At 36.1% G+C, this 22,218-nt stretch overlaps 1 protein-coding gene across 6 annotated transcripts in view; it reads left to right on the plus strand.

Moving 5' to 3' along the window:
* ERC2 (ELKS/RAB6-interacting/CAST family member 2) overlaps window positions 1–22,218 on the plus strand; it is a 521,662-nt gene that overhangs the window by 272,155 nt on the left and 227,289 nt on the right. For all 6 annotated transcript variants that reach the window (XM_040593123.1, XM_040593126.1, XM_040593127.1 and 3 more), the window contains one exon: window positions 17,497–17,657. In XM_040593123.1, the coding sequence (XP_040449057.1) occupies window positions 17,497–17,657 (161 nt within the window). The remainder of the gene's footprint in view (window positions 1–17,496; window positions 17,658–22,218) is intronic.

A 22,218-nucleotide genomic window follows, 5' to 3' on the forward strand; every position in this document is an offset into this window, starting at 1 on the left:
CTGTTTCTCACACAGAATTTATATCTTGCAGCTGCACACTAATCCAAGTGAAATGGAGTAGAGTTTCACTTTATCAGCCAATCATAACTTTAAACTGTTTTTACAATTCATTGTACAGTTTTTAAAGCCAGATTTAAGTCTGTATATGAAGAATAGTCTACTTGATGCATGAAGCCATAGATTAGTCAATATGTATTTAAAGAAGTACTTCAGTAACAACAGAGAAATTACTTTAGAGAATTTACAGAGTAAAGTCTGAATGATACATATGGAATGCAAGTGTTATGTCATCAGTGCAGTTAGAACTATGTGAAAGAAGTATGAAAAAAAATACAGTTAATTTGCTCAAAATAATCTCTAATCCTGGTACTCTTTTACAGCGGTCATATCTAGATTATTAGTCTATCCCATATCCTACCTGCTTGTTAGCCTTTTTATTTCTGAGAGCAATTATGTACCTAGTGGAAGACAGTGGATCTGTTGTGTCAGGGTAAGATTGAAGCTGTTCATTATCTCCTTAATGGAATCATGGAAGAAGACAAACAATTACATTTCTGCTTGTGATTAGATGTGCCATGTAAATATGGTAGGAGATTATCTTTGTCCTCCCAAGACACTGCTGAGAATTCGATTGCACCTCTGTACTGGGAAAGCCGTATCTTGGTTCCTCTGTCCCGTTTAATTCCCTCTTATGGATTATTAGAATTAAAGAATTATTAATTCCTTATATTAGCAGGAAAGAAGGAAAATCATCATAATGTGCATACTTAGCACTTCTTGTCACATGCCAGTGCTTAGGTGGTGGTTAATACTCTCAGTCTATGGCATAGATTTGGGACTGAATTGTATACCCAGAGAAATGTTGCATAATTCATCTTTATCTGAAAGTGTCAGGAGAATCATAAGATATTGATTTGGCCTTTTTTTCTAACTCCCATGAGAATTTTTTCTTGTGTCAAGATTGTGTTTTAGCAAGAATGAAAGGATTAGAAAAACTTCTGTTGCCAGTATTCAAAATGTTTGTCTTTCATACCCATACTGTTTTAAACATATATTTGGTGGTTCTTCAGCAATCTTTTTATTCTATACAGGCTTAGTTGAATGTTTTAATGTGTGAAAAGGGTTTTTTTAATTTTTAGAGGGTTTTGGTGCTTCAGGAATTAGTCATGTCGTTGCACAATAGAAGTTACTAAAGTGATTGCACAGGTGACATGATCTTCATTTACACAACACATGTAAATATACTCAAACTTAGGTACACTGTCATGTACTATTTTGCTAACTGTTAAGTATGACTTAGAAAAGACAACTCCTAGGAATAAAAAAAAACCTATTCATTTTATGCCTGCTCAGTCCTTTAAAATTCTGTTTACTATGCCAGATACATTTTTAAATTTATGCCAGTCATGATATTTGTCTATTTTTTTCTGTCATCAAGCTGTTAAACAGATTACTATTCAGCATTTTTGTATGAATAATGCCTTTCCTGATTCAACTCTGGTTTTTAGAAGTAACTTCCTGCTATAACAATATTTTCTGGAAAAAAGTCAAGAATACTTAAATACGTTAAACTGGTTTTACAAGTTAACAATTCTGCTCTAATTAGTCTTCAAGCTACCTCTGACTCCACAGATTTAAAGCTATCAGAGTTTACTGTTTTGTGAAAAATATGTTTTACTTTGTTTGGACATGCTTGTCATAAGTTTCTCAGTATATCATTATCCTATAAAACCTCCCACTGGCAGTGTCTGAGAGGAAAAAATATAGTGTAAACTATAGAAGACCTAATGGCAGCTTCCTGCCAACGTTCATTCTTGAGTCAACAATGTTTGTTTTTGCTTTTGTGAAAATATGTCACAATCTAGTCTTTCATATAAGTTTGCTAGTTTTATTTATCAGCTCAGTAGAGCATATATCCACATCTCTTACTTTTCCCTATTTTTTTCTCCTTTTCATTCCATGATATCTGTATTTCTGGTCATACCACCAGTGAGTGTTTGCACACATAAATTATACACCTAAAACCACTCATCACTAGAAAATTTACTGCTTCTAATATCTTTCTCATGAACAGTTGTGTTTATTTCTGAGTTGACTTCTCTGCTAAAGACAGCAATGCTCTTAGCTTTGGTTCAGTTCTTTGTTTTTTCAAGACTCTCTTTTTAGATATTAGAGTGTATATAGGACCACGTGGGCTTTTAACCATAAGCCTGTGCTGGGAATATTAAAATGGTTTTAGTTTATAAATGCAACTCTGAGTAAAAATAATAGTGGACTGATATCTGTATTAACTATACTGCTTTGACCCTGCTGAAGCCAAGGGCAGTACGTGGGAGCAGAATATATCCTCCTGACAGAGAACATAATTGGCTTTTCTTTTTTCTCTTTGAAACCCTATTTGAAGAAGGCTGGGGGAGGGAGAAAGGTTGCTGTCCTTTAAGATAAAAAGCTTGAATCTTCTTGCCTATGTCCAGGAAACATGTTATTAGGTTTGGGAAATCTTTTATCTTCTGGGCCTCTTCTTGGCAGCTGAAGTACTAACTTTAAGTAAAGAAGAGACATACTACAAATACTGTAGGTGCTCTTCTTGTCTCTCTTTTTTAATTTCTTTGAACATTCTTTGCCAGAATTTTGGGGTTTTTGAATGTGAAATACTTAGTGCTGTTGTAGTATTACAACAGCATAGTAAGTTAACAGTGTTATTATTTTTATTATTATATGTTACTGTGCATTTATAGCAATGAGTTACTCTCTTGTAATGACTAATACTCCCTCCTCTTGAGGTGGAATATTGTATTATGTTACGTGAAGTACCATGAGATACGTCTCAAATGAAACTGTATTCATAATGCAACACAGAAGGATACCAGTTTTTCAAACAGTTTGTACAACACTAAATTTTTCTGGGTGACTTGGTTTGTATCATAAGGAGTCACTGTCAGACAGGAAGACATGTATAGCAGGGAAGTTTGGATAGCCAGGATAATACCGTGAGTATTTAAGTTTTTTGTTGACCAAATACATTATCTGTAGAAAAGCTGTATTTCTTTTTTGTTCATTTATAGAAAGCCTCTTTAATATTACACAAACACATGAATTTACTGAACAGATGTTGTATTATAAGCCATTGCTTTTGATCCTGTCATGAACAGTAGATTTTGGATAAGTGGCACCAGCACAAAAAAGACCCCAGACTGAAAAAACCCAATTTATTACAAGAGAATTGTTGAGTTCTGATTTTGAATAATAATTTTATTTACTCATTGTAAACAGTGTTTCTTAAAAGGATAAAGGGTTTTAAGTGCCCAGCTCTCTTCATAGATAACAAAATATTCAAAGCACATTTTACATGTTTTGGCTTACCACTAGTTTTTGTATATTTTGTTTTTGATAGTCCAAGGAAAATGGACCTATATGATTATTTCACATACAAATGATTTAATTTTATTTTGTTTAATTTTATTTCATTTTACTTTTTACTAGCCTTGTAACAGTATTCTTCTCAGTATCCATTATACCTATCAAAATCAAGAAAAATCCAGCTTTCAATAAAAAAATGCCAGCAGTTGTCTAAGCTATGTTGCATAAATGAATGAAATTATTGAAATATCCTACAGTCTCTGTGGAGATTTTGCTTTGTCAAGGTGTTTCCTGTGGAATTCCTTTTAGAGAGGGGAAGGAATCTAGATGTCTTTTACGCGCATATGTGTGTGCTCACTGAAGTGATTTTGAAGGTCTTATGTACGCACCAAGAAACTGGAGAAATTAGGTATTTGGGAATGGAAATTGGTGGTCTTCCAGGCAATATTGGATCTAAAAGTGCTAAATCCTTTAATAAATAAACCTTGATTCAGACTGGAATGTATTGGCTTGATCTAAAAGGTGATATTATGAGGGACTTTTAGCTGTTGACTAGCCTCAAAGATAATTATCTGCACATTCCAATCTTGTTCTGCCATCAGCAGTGCCCGAGGTCTAAATGGAGCAAATGCTATTTCCACAAGAAGTATATTATATTTAGACTATCCTCATTCTCAAACATTTCAAAAAAATACTTGCATCTGACTAGAAATAAGAATAATAAAATAATTAAATAACTCTATAACCGGCTTCATAGAGTCCTGTGTGCTTAACACAGGAGTCATAATTTCAGTGATTGTAGGCATTTTTCAGATTATGACATTGTTTATTGTTATATTGTTAGCTACTATTTTCATTAGGATAGGAATGAAAAAAATATTTGAATATTTTGGAGGTGACTTGTCTTAAAATTGGCATGATGTTAAGGATTTTATTTATAATACACATCAGATGCTTAAAAAATTTCATTTACTGTATCATGTACTGGAGCTAATTTGAGAGACTGAATAACCCATCTGAAACAGTATATATGTAATTTATGCACTGAAGAGTCATGTTTCTGTATCAAGCACCTTGAAATGAATGGAAATGCTTTTCTGCCTTAAAAAACTGCCTACTTAATTCATAGTACATAATTGCTTACTTAATACAATATAAATTTAAGAATTTGTTGTTTGCTTGTTCATGAGTTTTACCTGCACAAGTAAAATAGAAATTTGATTCTTTAAAAGATTTAACTGCTGAGTATAGCAGAGACTTGTGGAATAAAATTTATGGGACAGAAGCCTGTACAAATTTGAGAAAGAAAGAGAGGTAATTTATAACGTGCTGTGTAAATAGATATGTTTGCAAACACACCCTAATATGGTTTTAATGTGTCCTCACTTGGGCGATTATGTGTTGCTTGGATAGGGACTCCAGATTTTAAAAAATAGTTCAAATGTGCAACTGGATGTGGACGTAGTAATCTCTGTCCTCAAAACCCAAGCCTGTCTTTGGCTGAGAGGGACATAAGAATAGTAAAAATAAAAGATATGTCTTGATGAGAATTATTATATGGAATATGAACGGTGGCACAGGTGTTAGTTTACGTGAAAGATCAAGCAGATCCAAAGTGTAGTTCTCATCAAGGCCAGTTTAAGCCTCCTAGCTGTAAGTTTTGTAAGTCCTGTCACTTGTCTTCTTAATGCCCATATCTTTTGCCTTGAAATAGAGTGAATAATCCCAACGTGTAGATCTGCATATTTTCTGTTTATGTTCTTGCATGTTGTCTCATGTGGGAAGCGACTTGAGAGAAATTTTAGGTGAGGAATAAGAAGACAGCTTATGTTAGTTAAAGATTCTGTTACTACTTTTCCTTTTTTCATCTGGTGAGAAGTATTGTTCTCATCAAACTTTACCTAAAAAAGTATTTATAGCTGTATAAAAATTAGGCTTTTATATGTGCCCATTGCTTTGGTATCTAAATAATGTTCATACAAGAACAGTTACAACAGTAAAATCTTTAGTAAATTCTGTATCCATACCAAAACTTTCTTCGTACTACCTGTAAATAGGATTCCTGTGTCTAATTAGGCAGCCTTTTGTAAGGATTCCTGTTGTAATGTGAAATGCAATTTAGGAAGCATGAAAGCTCTATTCAAATATTGACAGCTGCTGTTCTTCAATATTTACTCTAGCAGATGGCAAAACCTGCTTGTAATCACTAAATGAGAAAAGCTGCCTTACCCCAGTTGTTCAGCATATAACCCACGAAAAGGCTGAGCAATAGAATCACAGAATCATTTAGATTGGGAAAGACCTTTGAGATCATCAAGCCCAACCGTTAACCCAGGGCTTCCAAGTCTATCACTAAACCATGTCCCTAAGCTCCGTATCTATGTGTTTTTTAAACACCTCCTGGAATGGAGATTCCACCACCTCCCTGGGCAGCCTGTGCCAATGCTTGATAACCCTTCCAGTGAAAGAATATTTCCTAATATCCAATCTAAACGTCCCCTGGTGTAACTTGAGGCCTTTTCCTCTTGTTCTATTGCTTGTTATCTGGGAGAAAAGAACCTGCCTCCACCTTTCTACAGCCTCCTTTCAGGGAGCTCTAGAGAGCAATAAGGTCCCCTCTGAGCCTCCTCTCCGGGCTAAACAAACCCAATTCCCTCAGCAGCTCCTCATAAGACTTGTGCTCCAGACCCTTCCCCAGCTCCATTGCCCATCTCTGGACACGCTCCAGCACCTCAGTGTCATTCTTGAAGTGAGGGGCCCAAAACTGAACATTTGGATTTGAGTTGTGGTCTCACCAGTGCTGAGTGCAGGGGGGCAATCACTGTCCTGGTCCTGCTGGCCACGCTGTTCTGGATGCAAACCAGGATGCTGTTGGCCGCCTTGGCCACCTGGGCACACGGCTGGCTCATGTTCAGCCATACATCAACAAGCACTTCCAGGTCCTTTTCTGCCAGGCAGTTTCCCAGCCCCTCTTCCCAACCCTGTAGCATTTTGTGGGGCTGTTGTGACCCAAGTGCAGGACCTGGCACTTCTTGTTGAAAATCATACAGTTGGCCATTGGTCCAGCTTGTCCAGATCTCTCTGCAGAGCCTTCCCACCCTCAAGCATATAAACACTCCCACCCAACTTGGTGTTTGCAGGTTTACTGAGGGTGCACTCAATCGCCTCATCCAGATCGTCAATAAAGATATTAAACAGAACTGTCCCCCAATAACTGCTTGGTAACAGTTGGGAAATCAATCAACTTCTGTGGGGAAGATCTGTTAGAATACTTCACCTGTCACATCTTTGGGCTGAGAAAATAAAAAGGCAAAGACATTCAGTTAAATGACTACTGAGCAAAATCTGGAACTGAAAAGAATTCCAAGAATAATATAGTGAAATGTTCCAATATAACCTAGACCAGCAGGTTGGGAAGATGAAGCAGAAAAGAGAGCGAGCTGACTCAGTAAATTCTGTGAACTTGGTAAAGAGGCCGATCTATGGTACTTATTCCATTGTAAACCAAATGGGAGTAGAATAGACATAAAAACTGAATGGCAGAATATCGTACTGGGGGAGTAGTTGTGGACAGTTACGAGAGGGAAGAATTAACTGAACTCATAGAACAGAGAGCTATGCACCATTTTCTATTGCCTTTTTCTATTATTTTCTTGTACCTGGTAGATACTGGGATAGTTTAAGTACTCTGGAATAGTAATAGTGATGGTGAATAGAGGTGTAAGTATTATAACCTTTTCCTCCTCCCCTTTTCAAACCCTTTTCCCCCCTAATGAAGCAAAATCTATCACTTAGTAGAAATGCATTGCCAAGTGCACATTCAGCCGTTATATCATTAACTGCATGAGGGGGAGGCAAATAAAAAGTGTAGGTGCTGGAACTTTGAGTTACAGGATTTTAATACTTGGGCCAAACTCTCACAAACTGATGTGAAAGAACTGAAATCTTTGTTGCCTTGTAGGTGAGGCAATAGTTTAAGTGACAGCTCTTTTTCTTCATCTGGGCATCCTCACTGAACCTTATTTTGTTTCAGTGATAGTCAGACAGTGTGGTTTTGTTGCTTGGAAAAGAACAAGTTCTGTAATTCAGTGTCTTTGGGTTTTGTTTCCCAATAATGTTTTTTATTCATTGTTAACTGCTGCTGTATTTCACAAAGAGATGGAGATTAATTTTTCAGGAGCTCACCTGGGGTAAAACCATTGTGATAAAGTCTCTTTACTTCCTTTTTCAGATAGTGGTTGATAAAAATTTTGCAAGTTTTAGAAGGACAGTATTTCTTGGGCTGTCTGCCTACCCCTGTCAGTGTTCTTTCCCCCACCTGATTTTCTTCTCCCATCTCTCTAATCGTAGTGAGCCATTCCTACAGAGTTTTTCTGCATTCTCTGTGTGTATAATTCTGCACATTCTGTCTCTTTGCAACTTCACTCTGCAGGATTGGATGCTGTTTTTGCAATTGTGTGTAAGGATCTGTTTAGTCGCTGCATAGTTTCATCCTGAGCCAGTGTGCCTGCAGCATCGTGGGGAGGCATCTATGGGCTCTGTTACTGCTGCCTCAGCTTTTGCTAAGTGTCGGCAACCCTGCTCTCAGAGGCTGTGCAACCACCCTCACCTCTGGCTCCCTTTTTGCACACACAGTGTTTCCTGAGACTGTTGTTGAGTTCAGTTCGGCATCCTGCTCCCCCAGCGCTGCTTTTTCCCCACACAGGGAGTTGCTCTCTAGCGTGTTGATTGAGGGGAGGGCTCTGTGCTCTGTGACTGATTTATCCAGTAAACTTATTACTGTGTAGTAGGTGTGGGGGTAGTTTCATGAACAGGGAGCTACTATTTGAGCGAGATTTCTATTTAGCACTCTGAAGATTTGACATGCTGATTGTAAACTGCCTTCATGGGGGAATTCCTGCTGACAAATTCTGGGTAAATATTTTTGCTCCATCATGTGATCATTCCTAGCTTATCATGTGTTAATAATGGAGTCCAGTTGTCAGACATTTTGTTGTCTCCCACAGGCCTCCCCCGACTGCCCTATGGATCCTATCCTGGACAGACTCATGAGCACTTCAGTTCTGTTCCTATTGACTGGTCTCTTCCTGGACTGACCCTCCAAAGCAGTTTTTAATTTTTTTTCTGTACGAAAGATTTCCTTTTAAGGAACTTTTTTCCCCAGAAAAGTACCAGAATTAACAGAATATAACATTTATTTTTAGCGCTTAAGTGCAGCTTATTTGACCTGTAGAGGCAGAGTCCATATTGGTAAACTTGTGTTACTTATGTTCATACCCTGTCTGAAACAAGTTAGTTAACTGTAGTCCTGCCTCATGTGTTCTCCTGTACTTCACCCGTTGCTCTGGATAAATTTGAGCAAGGATGTAACTACCAATTGCTATACCAAGTATTAAAATTTCTCTTGATAAGTGTGATCTTCAAAAGGGTGTGCCAGAGTAGAACTTGGCTCTTTAATGTACAGGCATGTCTGACTTTTCTTAAGGTTATTTATATAGCTGATATTGCATTATATGCAATAGGAATTAATTTTAGTTTTTAAGCATGTAGCATGTCCATGCCACTGTGACTTCTGTAGGTGTGCCAAGCAATAAAATATTGCATAAAAAATGTTATAGTAAAAATGCCACAGAATTAAGTAAACAGGGAAAGATTATCTGCATTAGGAGAAGAGCACACATAGAGCATCCTTGGGCATTCAGTACTCACGTGAACTCTGTGTTAACATTCACAGTACTAAAGATGGTGTCAAATTTCTTTAGGGCAAAAGCTATACCTTGTTACTAGTTGCATGAATCTTTATTTATCTTGCTGCTTATTAATATTATTTAGCTTGTGTGAAAACTAAATAGGAAACTGTATTTTCTGAGATTTCTCACATAAAACTATCCAAGTATTTTCATACAATAACATTTTTGCTTTAATAAATCTTACTTGCTTTTTCACAATATGTAAGCACATTTTAGTGTGGAGAAACTTTTATGTACATAAACTACCTGTTTGCAGTAAGACTTTACATGTGCCATGTGATTCTCTGCTGCCTTTGAAAATATTCTAAGGGAGAAGCGTTTCTAACTTTAATAATATATTAGGATTATGGATTAAAAGCAGTGGAGAAGTAGTTTTGTGCAGTGTAACCTAACAAGTGTGCTAAGAATCAACTTTTGGCAAGAAAACTCCCAATTTGCCCTCTCTCCCTGAAGTTGACCTGGTGGATGAAATAGTAGATGTGTGTATGATTCTAGGCATGCCTTCTCCAAAGATCAACATTTGTACACACTTTAGTCACCTTTTATACGCAGTGCTATTGACATTAACCAGAGAAGCCAGTCTGACAGCGCTGTACTTTAACACCAGCTAAAGAGTTGCTCTGCTCTACTTGCATGGTTTATCTAAAAAGACTCAACACTGAAATCACACAGCGTAATTGTTTTCGGTCTATAAGAGTTCTCTTCCAGATACAATATCCTGTAGGACAATTGAACGTCCTACTGAAATTAACATATGTTCAATAGCTAATTCAATTACTTTATTTTTGTACTTCTGAATACATTAGGTTGAGCTCTGTAATTTATCAATGTATTATCTCTAAATCTGCTTTCATTTGCACAACTATAAAACACCTTTAATGCTACTTCTGTAATTAGGTTTGCACAGTATCAAATGAGTGCAAGTTAGAGCAGAACTGAGGCCATCAGCCATTTAAAACAATCATGGACTTGCTCAAATGAAGCTCAATGGAAAAGGAGGGAAAACTAATAAGATATGTCAATGAAATGTTTAATTTTCAAACTAAATGAAAAAAATAATTGAAAAGATGCTACTTTTTTGTAAAAAGTGTAATTGCCCAGTTGCTCTGGTGCTTTGTCTTGTTTCCATTACAGTGCACATCTGGATGACTTCTAGAGTTGAATGGGGCCAACAGTGAGTTAGCCCTTGTCAGCAAGATTACCTTGGACAAAGAACATTTGTTGACTGATTCTTGCAACACTTTGAATACTGTATCTTTGACTTGGTTCAAGGTGTTGTTTTTTGTTTTTGTTTTCTAATTATTTAGCGTTGCAAAATCAGAATGTGATATTAATTATTCCATCTTATCACTGCATTTTGCTGGTAATGAGAGAGTCTTATTTGGAGTAAAACATTCCAGCTGCATCTGCAAGGAGTATTGGGCCATTTTGCCCATCCTTTTCAGTTTTGCAGGAGGTCCCATTCACATTTTGACACTGGGTTGTCATACAATGTTTTCTAGTTGAAACTAATTGGGAATACTATAACTGGAGGCCAGCTGTGTTTCCGAGATGAAGTGTTTAAATAGATTATAGTATTTCTGGGACTGCAGTGGAAGCATCGTTTTTGTTCTCATCTGTCTAGAAACATGATCCTAGAGCACAGAGGTTAACTTTATTTCTACCACCATTTTAATTTGATTTAATTGAAGCTATATATGTATATATAGCTATATTAAAACATTTTGGCGTTAGTTTTGGTTGTTGTTTTGGTTTGGCTTTTTAAACTGATCATTATTCTACTTATTATTACCAATATTTTCCAAAATTATTTAATTATAGCTTTTAGTTATAGGTGAAATCACTATATTAATTGGAAGATCAGTTAGTGAGTCAAAGAATTATAATGTTGTGGTCCTAACCTTATTGAATTACTGAGGTTTAGAATAAAATATGATCCATGTTCACCAGTAGCAAGAAAATTAATCATTTTAATACAGTTCCCAGAACTGTCTTGCAAAATCTTAAATTAACTTAGTAAATACCACTGCATTATTAATTCTTCCACTTAGGATATATATTTCTTTTAATCTATGGGAGTCCGCTAATTTCTAGAAGATTTTTATGTAGAGGTGGACATATGTATCTGTCATATTACCATGCTAATATAAATTATCACGACTGGTAACCACCACAGGACACCCAGCAGGGAAATACTCAGGAAGCTGAAGGACCTTCTCTCCCTGACTGTGGTCTGTACAAGTCTAGATGGGAAATATGTGCTCTATCTATACCATCTCTCTTCTTTATCTAAATAAAACTAAACCTTGTGTATTTACCAATATAGCACTTACCAAAAGGATTAAAATATTTTAAATCCCACGTTATATAATAAAGTAAACTCAATAAGGTTTCCAATTTCAAATTCTGCAGCATGGCACCCCCTCTGATAATTGTGCTGTTGCCTTCCTATGGAGATGGCAAGCCATTTCATGAGGATTGCTATTTCAGTGCTTCTGGTAATCTGTGTTATACTACTGCTGCATTGCTGGTTGACAGCATTGGGCTCTACTTGCCTAGTCTATTAAGATTTAAAAAAGAAAAAGGACTATTATCCTGGATTTTATAAATGTTCTACTTAATTTTCTGTCAAATCCTTCACTTAGGATATTTATTGTAAAGTGTACATACACTCTAGAGTATGGTTATATTTTTTCTTCTCTAACAATATCCAAAATTGTGAGAGACGTGTCTAATGTCTTTGTTTGGAAAGGTGCGGGAGCGTCAGACACCATAACTATACTGGTTTTTTTTAGACCTGTTTCCTGGGTTTAAAAGCTGTGATGGAAGAAGTCAGAGGTGAGGAATTTGGCTGCGGATGATAAATGGGATGGGAAGACAGTGGAGGGGAGAGTGACAAAGTTTATTTCCATGTCTTGCAGAGCTCAGTATGACACTTTGCTATATCTGTTTGGTTTTGTGAAAAACATTTTTGTAATGAAACTGTTTAGGCTCTCGTAAGTTGGAGAAATTCCTATTAGAAACTAAGAGACAAGGTATTTACAAACCATATTGCAGGATGGTGTTGGCAATTTTAAGAGCAGTAGGTCCACATGACTTGTGTGCTGGCCGTCCTGTAGGTGTGTAATTAAATTAGTCATGAGGTAGAGTGGTTCTCTGCGTGGCCAGCAACAGCTACTGGTGCAGGATCCTGGGGTGTCTGGCACTCATCCTTCACTTTGCAAATTATAGGCAATCCATTAGTGTAAAAAGCTGAAGCCTCCAGCCTGTGAGGCAGAAGAGCTGGTAAGTGGATATTTGTGTGTACAAATCCAGGTTTTTATCTGTTTTCCCTCATCTCTCCGAATGTGTTATCTGTGTCCTTTTATTCCAGTGGTAGTATAATTTATAGGAAAGCCACAAAGAGAAACTTTAAGGATTATAGTCTTTCCTTTTTTTCAATCTCATGCTTAATCATGGAGGAAAAAACCAAATATAGTTCTTATTAATGTTCACAGAACTGGAGATAACTAAAATTTATATAGTTTGTAACTTGGGGGGGGGGGTGGTGGTGGTGGTGGTGGTGGAAAGCATTTCCTTAGCAAAAGATGGGAAAAACAGAAATCACCTTTGAAAACAGCTGGATGGATTTTTACATTGGTTGACGACTTATTATAAAAATGCAGCTGACATAACCCTGTACTGGATGAATGTAATAGTTTGTTAAACTTTTTTTTTGTTTCATATTTGTTATCTATAATGGTTAATATTCTTGTATTAAAGAAAAGTGAAGAATCTATAAGTAAATAGTAGGATTTATTTACTTTACTATGTAAAATTTATAAATGATCTGTGTTTAATAATACAAGATTAGGTTTTAAAGCAGGTATGGAGTTTTGTATAGCTACCGATACTTGAAAGAGTCAGTTAGAGAAATCCAAAACTCTTGTATTTATCACCAATATCATTGGTAAAATGAAGTGCCAACCCTTTCAAGATAGTAATACTAATAATACTAACCCTGACTGCTGGAAAGTTGCCAGCTCTTCGTCATCCTGCAGAAATATATTATACTTGGACTGAGAAAACATGCAATTGTCCATCCCCCTCCTTATTCCCACAAACTGGAACAGTATTATGTTAGCATGAGTTGTGCTGAGCCGAATCCAATCTGGAATTAAGAATGCTCCAGGGCATTTTTAATAAACTGTCATTCATTTGAACTCTAACCTTCTTTAATTTGCAGAATCTGGTAATGCAGATGTATACTTCAGTTACATTCATTTCTTCTTTTCTTATCTCGGTGTGAAACACTGCTGATAGGACTTGAAAATGTGAAGCTGCAGAAGCAGTAGAAAGTGTTCATTTAAAATAGGCTGACAAATAAAGAATTATAATAGTTTAGTTTGCTGGTTTTCAGCCATTCTGAAATGCAAACCTAATTCTAGCAGTGATTTTAATAAAATCTTTGAAGTACAGAGGTCAGTTAGGCTTTCTAAAAGTACAAAAAAAATTAATGGCTTTTATTAGAAAATGCAAGGGATAAAATGAGGCCGTTGTTTTGCGAAGGGGAAGAAAACCGAGTTAATAACGTATGCAGGGCATAGAGTGCTTACTAGCAACACACTTTGTATTCCAGGCGGTTCTCACAGTAAACTCTTTCAAAACGTGGATTCTTATTAATTCTGTAGCTGGTAGCTAAAATGGAAAACTTTGTAATTAGTCGTAGTTAGACGTAAGAAACGGAGTGAGGGGGAAAGGCGCATGCCTTGGGGCGCGGTGTGCCAGGCTGCGGAGGCGCTGCCCCGGGCGGTGGCGGTGCCGGTGCCGGTGGCCGCAGCGCTCCGGGAGGTGTCGCTGCAGGGCCGGGGTGCGGCCAGCGCCGGGCACAGCGCGCCCGGCCCCCGGTACCGCCCGCCCCTGCTGCGCCGCCGCGGGGCGTTCGGAACACTGCTGACCTGCCAGAACGCGCTGCTGCTCAACAGCCATTACTTTGGGAGACTTTTCTCTGTTTCTAGGTAAAGAAAGGTCTTAAGGATGCGTATGTGATAGTTAAGGTAGAATAGCTGCTTCAGTTTGGGAGGCAAATGGCTGGATGAGATAGTACAGGTAACGGGTACGGTCATGAATGCGAACTTTTATCTTGCTCCTTTGTACAATGGTAAAAAAAAGTGTGTAAATGTGTCACTTGGTCATTAATGAACTGATACTGCAATAGGGGACTCAGTTCAGTGTCGGGAGAGTGGAAAAAATTAAAAGAAACTGTAAGGCAGGACCACAGCAGTCCTTGGAGAGGAAAGGGCTCCTGGATGCATAGTGATTCTCGAGGTGAAGTGCCCCTAAATGCAGCCAAAAGACAAGGATTTGCCATGGGTCAGAAAGTTAAAATTCTTCAGTAGTAGTACTGGGTTTATTTCCCATTCTTACAGTAGGACTAAGAGGAAGTAAATCAACATTAACCCTTTTTATTTTTTTTAAATAATATCAAAGACAGCATGTGCTTACTTAATAATTTGATTTGTTTTACAATGCTTTTTTCCACTTAGCCTTTTATATCTAGATAATACTGCTTTTGGTGTTTAAAGTTAAATTTCCACTGTAATATATCTGCTGCAGCTATATAATAAACATGCTAAGATGATTGTGCAACTTCAGCCTTCACACGTTTACATTTGATAGTAGTTGGTTTAAAAAAAACAAACCCATAAAAATCAGTTTCTTCTGCACATGCCTGCCAGTTGGATTCTGCTGTAGGTGTTGGTGAGACAGTTAACTAGGAAAGCATACAATGCTGAACTTGGGTCATATTCAAAAAGTGAAGGAAGAACTAGCTGGCAAATAATTGTGTTGAAAGTGTAAATGAAAGTATAACTTTCAAGTCTACATGTGTTAATGATTTGTGGTTTGAAAAAGTTTTCATATTTAAATTTTTAAAGGTTTTTTCCCTCCCTCTTAATCTTTGATCTCTTTTGTCTGGTAATATAGGAGTATGTTATTAATATACATTAACTAATCCACAGTTTTGTTTTCCACAAGTCTTTAATTCCCTTAAATGTTTTAAAATGTAACTGATGTGATGTATCAGAACTTAGGTGAGCATTCAGTCAGTCAATAGGTTGGGTACTAAATTCAGCTGAACCTGTAGGAAAAGGAGTGCAATGGTACTAAAGGTATGGAAGTGCTGCTACTATCCGTTTTACATTCTCATCTGGCAAACAGATCTGCAAGTGTGGACTGAGTTGGTGTTTAAAGATCCTGTCTCAAAGCAAGAGTCTGTATGAATGAATGAATTTGCAGTCTTGAATCCTTACTACTGTTTCCATTAATGTATGCTGCCTGGAATTGACTAGCAGGCTGGAGGCTCAGCAGAAACTATATGCAGTTTCTAAAAACCACAAGGACAAGCCTAAAAAATAACCTGAGAAAACAGGTAGAACTATCATGTTCTGTTTTAGCAATCAAGGCTTGTCCTTGTTGTGGAGACAGCATGGGTTTGTGTTCTTGTACTAAAACAGAAAATGAAGTATCTGGTATTATATTAGAAATTGAGTATGTTTTTAAAGAAATCTAATCTGTCTCCCTCGTTCTGTTTTTTGGGGGTTTTGTTTTTATTATTATTTTTATTTTTTTGTGTGTTTGTGTGTTTTTTTAAAATCCCTCCCCGCTGGGATTTAAGTGCAAATCCATCTTTTTTATTTCCCTCAAGTATATTTTCTTTTTGCTGCTTCTAATGTAAAAGTTCACTAGATAGTCATTTTACAAAGATAACTAAAGCCTTTATCTTTCTTCATGGTTTGCTCTAGTGGAATCTTGCACTCCTTGCTATTTCATTTGTATCAGTATTACCCTGGCTTTACTTTGAGTAGAAGGTTGAACAGAAGTATTTTTTTTTATTGATTCTGCATTCATGAAGTGTATCTTCTTACACACTGAAGGGTATCAGACATGTTCTAGTATTCCATTGATCTTATTATACTGTTCATCAAGAATCAGGTGCAGCTGGTGTAAAGGGGTAAGTAATCAGTATATCATTTTCAGACAGAATGTGAGTCTTCATTATTAATTAGAGGAAGACTGTATTATTAATTTTGCTTTATTGAAGCTGTTATATAGGAGGCAATGTGTGTTCACAATGAAACAGAAATATGTGGCTTATAAACACTGATGGCATGTGAGTAGGATTTCAGTAACAACAACAAACAACAATTAAGCATTAACTTGGCAGAAAACATCTTATTTTCTCTGTAGCCGCACTGATTATATGACCACAGTGAATATTTCAGGCTTTTCAACACACCAGCAAAAGTGAACACTTTTCAATGACTTGTATAACATGAACAACTGGAATATAATCTCTTCCATTTAATTTTATTTAGATTTCCTTCTGAAGTGTTCACTAACTTATAACATGTTAATATTTAAACCAAGGAGGCGAGCAAGAAAATACAGGAAATAGGGCATTCATCCCACAAGTAAATTTTCTGCTGCCAGACAGGTGTCACATGTAGTCTCCATTCTTTAGTGTGTTCTTTAAATAATGTCATAGACCATGTGATACAGTTTTCTTTCTTCTGGATTTTCTTTTCTGAAACAATGAAGGTTTTCTGAATTCCTGCAATAAGCAATTTATCCTACATCCAGTTGACATTTACCAATGCTAAAGAAAGAATGGGATCACCCTAACTTTCCTACGTTTCATACTTTAAAGATTCTCACAGTTGTCATGAGGAAAATAACTCAGTTGTTGTTAGAGCAGTAACAGATGTTTAAAGTTTAGAATCATACAGCACTTCAGTGGTCCCTTTGAAGGGACCACTAGAGGCAATGAGGTCTAAACCCCTGCTCAAAACAGGAATAACTTCGAAGTTGGATCAGATTCTGCAGGCTTCATTCAGTCAAGATCTGAAAATACCCAAGTATTGGAAAGTTTACAGCTTCCCTGAGCAACCTGATCGGCACAGAAGGGTGTGCATTTTTTGATGAAAAATACATGGATTGTCATGAGCAGTTTTATATTTTTATATATATATATATGTCTGCATCTAAAATGTCTGAAATTACTATTATGATGAGCTACCATCACAATGAATTTAAGTAATAAAGACAGTGCAGAAAATACTTGTAAGTTGTGTCTGTATGTGGCAGTGGCCCAGATTAAATAGGTTTCAGATCTGTATTCTGTTTTGTATAGATGTTGCTTGTTACTCAATGGATTCCCGGAAACATGGATTTTTTTGTATTTAAAGACTACTAGTGTTAGTTTTTAAAACTGTTAAGATAGGAATAGATTTGAGCAGCCATTTACTTTAAATAATTCCTTTTGTGTGCTGTTTATTTTCTATATTTATATAGATTCAAGATTTACTTATTGCAAAGACTATGAAGCTTAAAAAGTTCTCTCTCTTAGGTAGAAGAGCTGATGAATGCACTGGAGAAGACTAGACAAGAATTAGATTCTACCAAAGCCCGTCTTGCCTCAACACAGCAGTCTTTGGCTGAAAAAGAAGCCCATCTGGCTAACCTGAGAATGGAGCGAAGAAAACAGCTTGAAGAAATTCTTGAAATGAAGTAAGTACATTGATTTCTCTGATTTCTAGAAAAATTTAAATCACTACTTTCTTGCCATAAGAGGGTGGGTTTTTTTCTATGGTTTTTCTATGTATGTGTTTAAGTTCTGAATCTTAACAACTTCTATTATTTGTAAGTCTGCTAAATTCCTTTTAAAATACGGAAATGCGGAAGTCTTGATTTTAGAAGTATTCATGAGTACTGACATGAGAAGAATTTTTTGGAAATTCCTGAAAATACGTAATTGCATGTAACAAATTTCCTTTTACATGTTACATGCATGTTTTACATGTAACTAAAAATATCAGCAACTTCCAAGAGAAACTGAGGGTCTAAAGCCCCATCTTTCAGTGGGAATTCTATGTTGGAGTTTCTGTTAATGTCAAATTTAAGGAAAGGGGTTTATAACTTTATATGGCTGGTGCAAAGTCTATTGCATTGATTTCGTTAAAAACCCACACAAACTCAGAAGAACAAAACCCTATTTGCATACACATTATCACTATGTATATAGGCACAGAATGAGAAAGGAAGATACACCTATAATTTAAATCTAACTTCCTACCCACAGGGAAGGTAAACGTCTGTAATTATGGGATATTAAAGCTCTGACTTATCTTTAAAATTGGCAAAAAAAGAGTGAACTTGTTATGACTTGGCTAGGCTAGGAATTGTGTAGTTAACACTCACTCAATGAAGAAAATTCACAGTTGTAATTTCAAAACTGTTTTATTGAGGGAGGAAAAACAACCCCAAAACATTTAAGCTCTGTATAACTTCAGCTAAGTTGTTGTAGATATCCTTACATAAAATACTAAAGGTAAATAATCAGAAAAAATGCTTTTAATAATGTTGTAAATAAGACAAAGTGGAAATGGAGGCATATGCTTATTAGAGTGTTCTAAAAGTAGGTTTTTTGGAAGGGCTGCCATGTAATATAGGTGCAGAAATACCGTAATGCAAGCATGAATGCTTCCAGTGAAATCAGAACAACTGCTTTTGTTTTTAATGTGGTCTGTATCTGTAAAGAAAAATGGGAGCACGTATAAATTAGAGTAGTATGTGATATTATATTCTATAGTAGATATTTTTTTTTACTTTTTTCCTTTTCTTTTATATGTACATATTAATTCATCTATGAAACTCATGCTTAGTGCAAGGGTATTTCATGTATTCACCTCTTTTCTGTATACTGCTTTGGGCTATTTCTTTGAGTTCGTTCTTGTTTTTCATTGTAATGGTAAGGGTGTGGTTTTGAAATCATAATTATCAATTCTAGAGCAACATCGGGGAAAAAAAAGCACCCCAGTATCTTTAGTTCTGTTATTGTGGCTTTTTTGGCTGGGTACACAGAACCTTACAGAACTGTGTAAGGCATGTATCTTCAGTCTGGGAAGTGAGGCTGGCAAAAACTGGTGAAGTTTTAGTTCTCTTGTGATAAAAGCTGTCCAGTTTTATGAATAAAGGGCTGAGTGGATGGTACTAGTCGTGAAAGATCCATTATCAAAGATCCAAGTTAGAAACAGTTTGGATTTCAAAATGTGATATAGACATATAGTGTGTTTTTACAGTATAAATTTAAGAAGTAAATAGCAATATTAGAAGAAAATTTTAAATTCACATCTAAAAATTAAATTAGTAAAAATTCCTGGTTAAATGTGTGTTGTTGTCTTTTTCTTTGAGTAGTCATTAGTATTGTTTCTTTTGTGAAAGACTTCTTTCTTATTTTCCTTTAATTTTGTAATTGTTACTTTGTTAGCTGTGCAAATATGTAGACTTCTCCATTATTTTTCTTCTGTCTTCAAGAGAAGCAATTGTTCATATAGTTTTCATTTTTAATCCTGAACTGGTCTAAAATTCATTTGAAGTTCTAAGTTAATAACAAAACCCTTCTAACCTGTAATAATCAAAGACAGTTAATTATAATGCATATTTCTTCCAATTTAGGCCAGAGAGGATTACCTAATCCTCTACTAGGTGGCTTTCCCAGCTAGCTCTGTGTCATTACCTGTAAGTGTCTGATGATCTAACTCATATACAAATCACTCCCCCTGAAATCTATGATTCAGCTAATAACTTAGAATTGGAATTCACTTTCATTAAAAAAAAATAAATGTATTCTATTACTGTTTTTAATTGTATCCTAACTTCGGTTTGTGAAATATATATATGAACTTACATATGTATGAACATAATATAGATGAATATACTTATTAATTTTTTTATATCTGTCTGTAGGAAGGGCTACATGACTACCATAAAATATAAATTAAATGTAAATATTAATTTCAGATTTTTTAAGAAGATATACTAAACAACATTAATAAATACATATGTATCTAATAGATACATAATTTGTTAGATACATGAATTAATGGATACAGTGGTTGACAAGAAGCTCAACCTGACCCAGCAATGTGTGCTTGCAGCCCAGAAAGCCAACCGTATCCTGGGCTGCATCATAAGCAGCATGACCAGCAGGTCGAGGGAGGTGATCCTCCCCCTCTGCTCTGGTGAGACCCCCACCTGGAGTGCTGCGTTCCACTCTGGGGCCCCCAACATAAGGAGGACACAGAGCTATTGGATTGAGTCCAGATGATGGCCACAAAGATGATCAGAGGGCGGGAGGACAGGCTAAGAGAGCTGGGGTCGTTCAGCCTGGAGAAGGGAAGGCTCCAGGCAGATCTTACAGCAGCCTCCCAGTACCTCAAGGGGCCTGCCAGAAAGCCGGAGAGGGACCTTTCACAAGGGCATGTAGTGATAAAAAGAAGGGGAAAGATTTAAAGTGGAAAAGGGCAGATTCAGATTAGATATTAGGAAGGAAATATATTACTGTGAGAGTGGTGAGACACTGGAACAGTTTGTCCAGAGCAGCTGTGGATGCCCCATCCCTGGCAGTGCTCAAGGCCAGGCAGGATGGGGCTTGGAGCAGGCTGGTCTAGTGGAAGGTGTCCCTGCCCATGGCAGGGGGTTGGAACTAGGTGCAGTTTAAGGCCCCTTCCAACCAAAACCATCCTATGATTCTATTAGTAAATGTATTTTAGAAATAATTCACATACTCATTACCATAGTTTATTTTTTGAAATTGCTCACTAAGTGTATGACAAACTTTATAAATCTGCTGCATTACAACAGAATATACTAAATATAGCATTATTTTTTTTATAAATAAGGTATTCTCAAAAATAGATTGTAGAAGTTAGCAAAGACCCAGACATCCACTGACAGATGAAAGATAATTCTGTGTTGTAGTAATATACTAAAGAAGTGTGCTTTCTCTGATATTTTAAGATAATTTATTAATTGCAGCATTTACCATAACTTCTATTTATCAATTTTTAAATCTGAGTGATTACACGTTTTGTCTGCTAACTTCCAGTTAAATAGACATGAACTGTGAGTTTAAGAACATTTGTGATGATTTCCTATGCTTGTATTATGTTCAAGTTCCAAACATAACTCTGCATTCTAGGCACATCTGGCTGACATTGCCAAGATCCATCTTAATTTACTGGCTACAATCAGTTGTCAGTTTTAGATAACTTCTTCAGTTGTCATTACATGTTCCTATATACATTTAGTTATTTAAGGAAGTTTAGAATAAAAATGGATAGCAGCTTAATCTTGTTCATTATCTGGTTGGTCTTCTTGAATGGGAAACTAGATAAGTACCCATTAAATGAAAGGTAATTTGATGGAAGGAAATAAACACCACGTTATTCTTAATTTGATGCCAACATGTGAAAAAATAAGATTTATTTTAAAGAATTCCAAAGTGTTAAGTTTGGAGAAGGATTTGCATTTAAATGTTAGTTTCTAACGATGTGATTTTTTTTTTCTAAATGTCTATTAAAAATATTACTATATTAGTTCTGGAGGAAATGTCTTTGTTATGGTCATATTGTTTTAACAGTGCACACATAACTCATACTGACATTAATGGAAGTTACTCATACATGTTAACAATAAAATGCAGCATGTGTTCAAATCCATCATTTTGCCTAATTGTCTTAATGCTTGGTGCTCCTTATGAGCATAAAAAAATAAATGCATTTATACATTTTTTTATTTTTAATAATGATCCTTTAAAAGAAATAAAAAAATCTGTATTGCATAGTGTGACAAAAGGCACCTTAATGTTTTTTAAAAATGTGTTTATCATCCATAGCAAAGTTTCAATTGGCCTGAACTTAAAAATCGGTAGTTAGAAATATGTATCAAGACTGCTTTTTCCACACATTGTTCTTGTTTTCTGAGAGTTCGTAAGGAGCACAGCCTACTGAGAGCTTCACAAGGCTTGCCTAGAAAAGCTTGTTCATTTTGTAATGTGAAGAGCTTGAGGGTAGAAGAAGTTTCTGCACTGTGATGTGGTGGAGTTTTTTTCAAATGTTTCAGAAATGCCATATTTGTGGAGCATACTTTCATGACCACAAGGCATCAACAGTGCTTTCATGGAGATGTCCTTTCCTATATGGTGGTTCCTTCCAAAACTCCAAAAGCTGCTTGTAACATAATTAGATAGCTGTGTAGACAGATAAATGAATATTTATAGAATATTAAA

The sequence above is a fragment of the Falco naumanni genome, chromosome 4 (assembly GCF_017639655.2).
Source record: "Falco naumanni isolate bFalNau1 chromosome 4, bFalNau1.pat, whole genome shotgun sequence".
NCBI lineage: Eukaryota > Metazoa > Chordata > Aves > Falconiformes > Falconidae > Falco > Falco naumanni.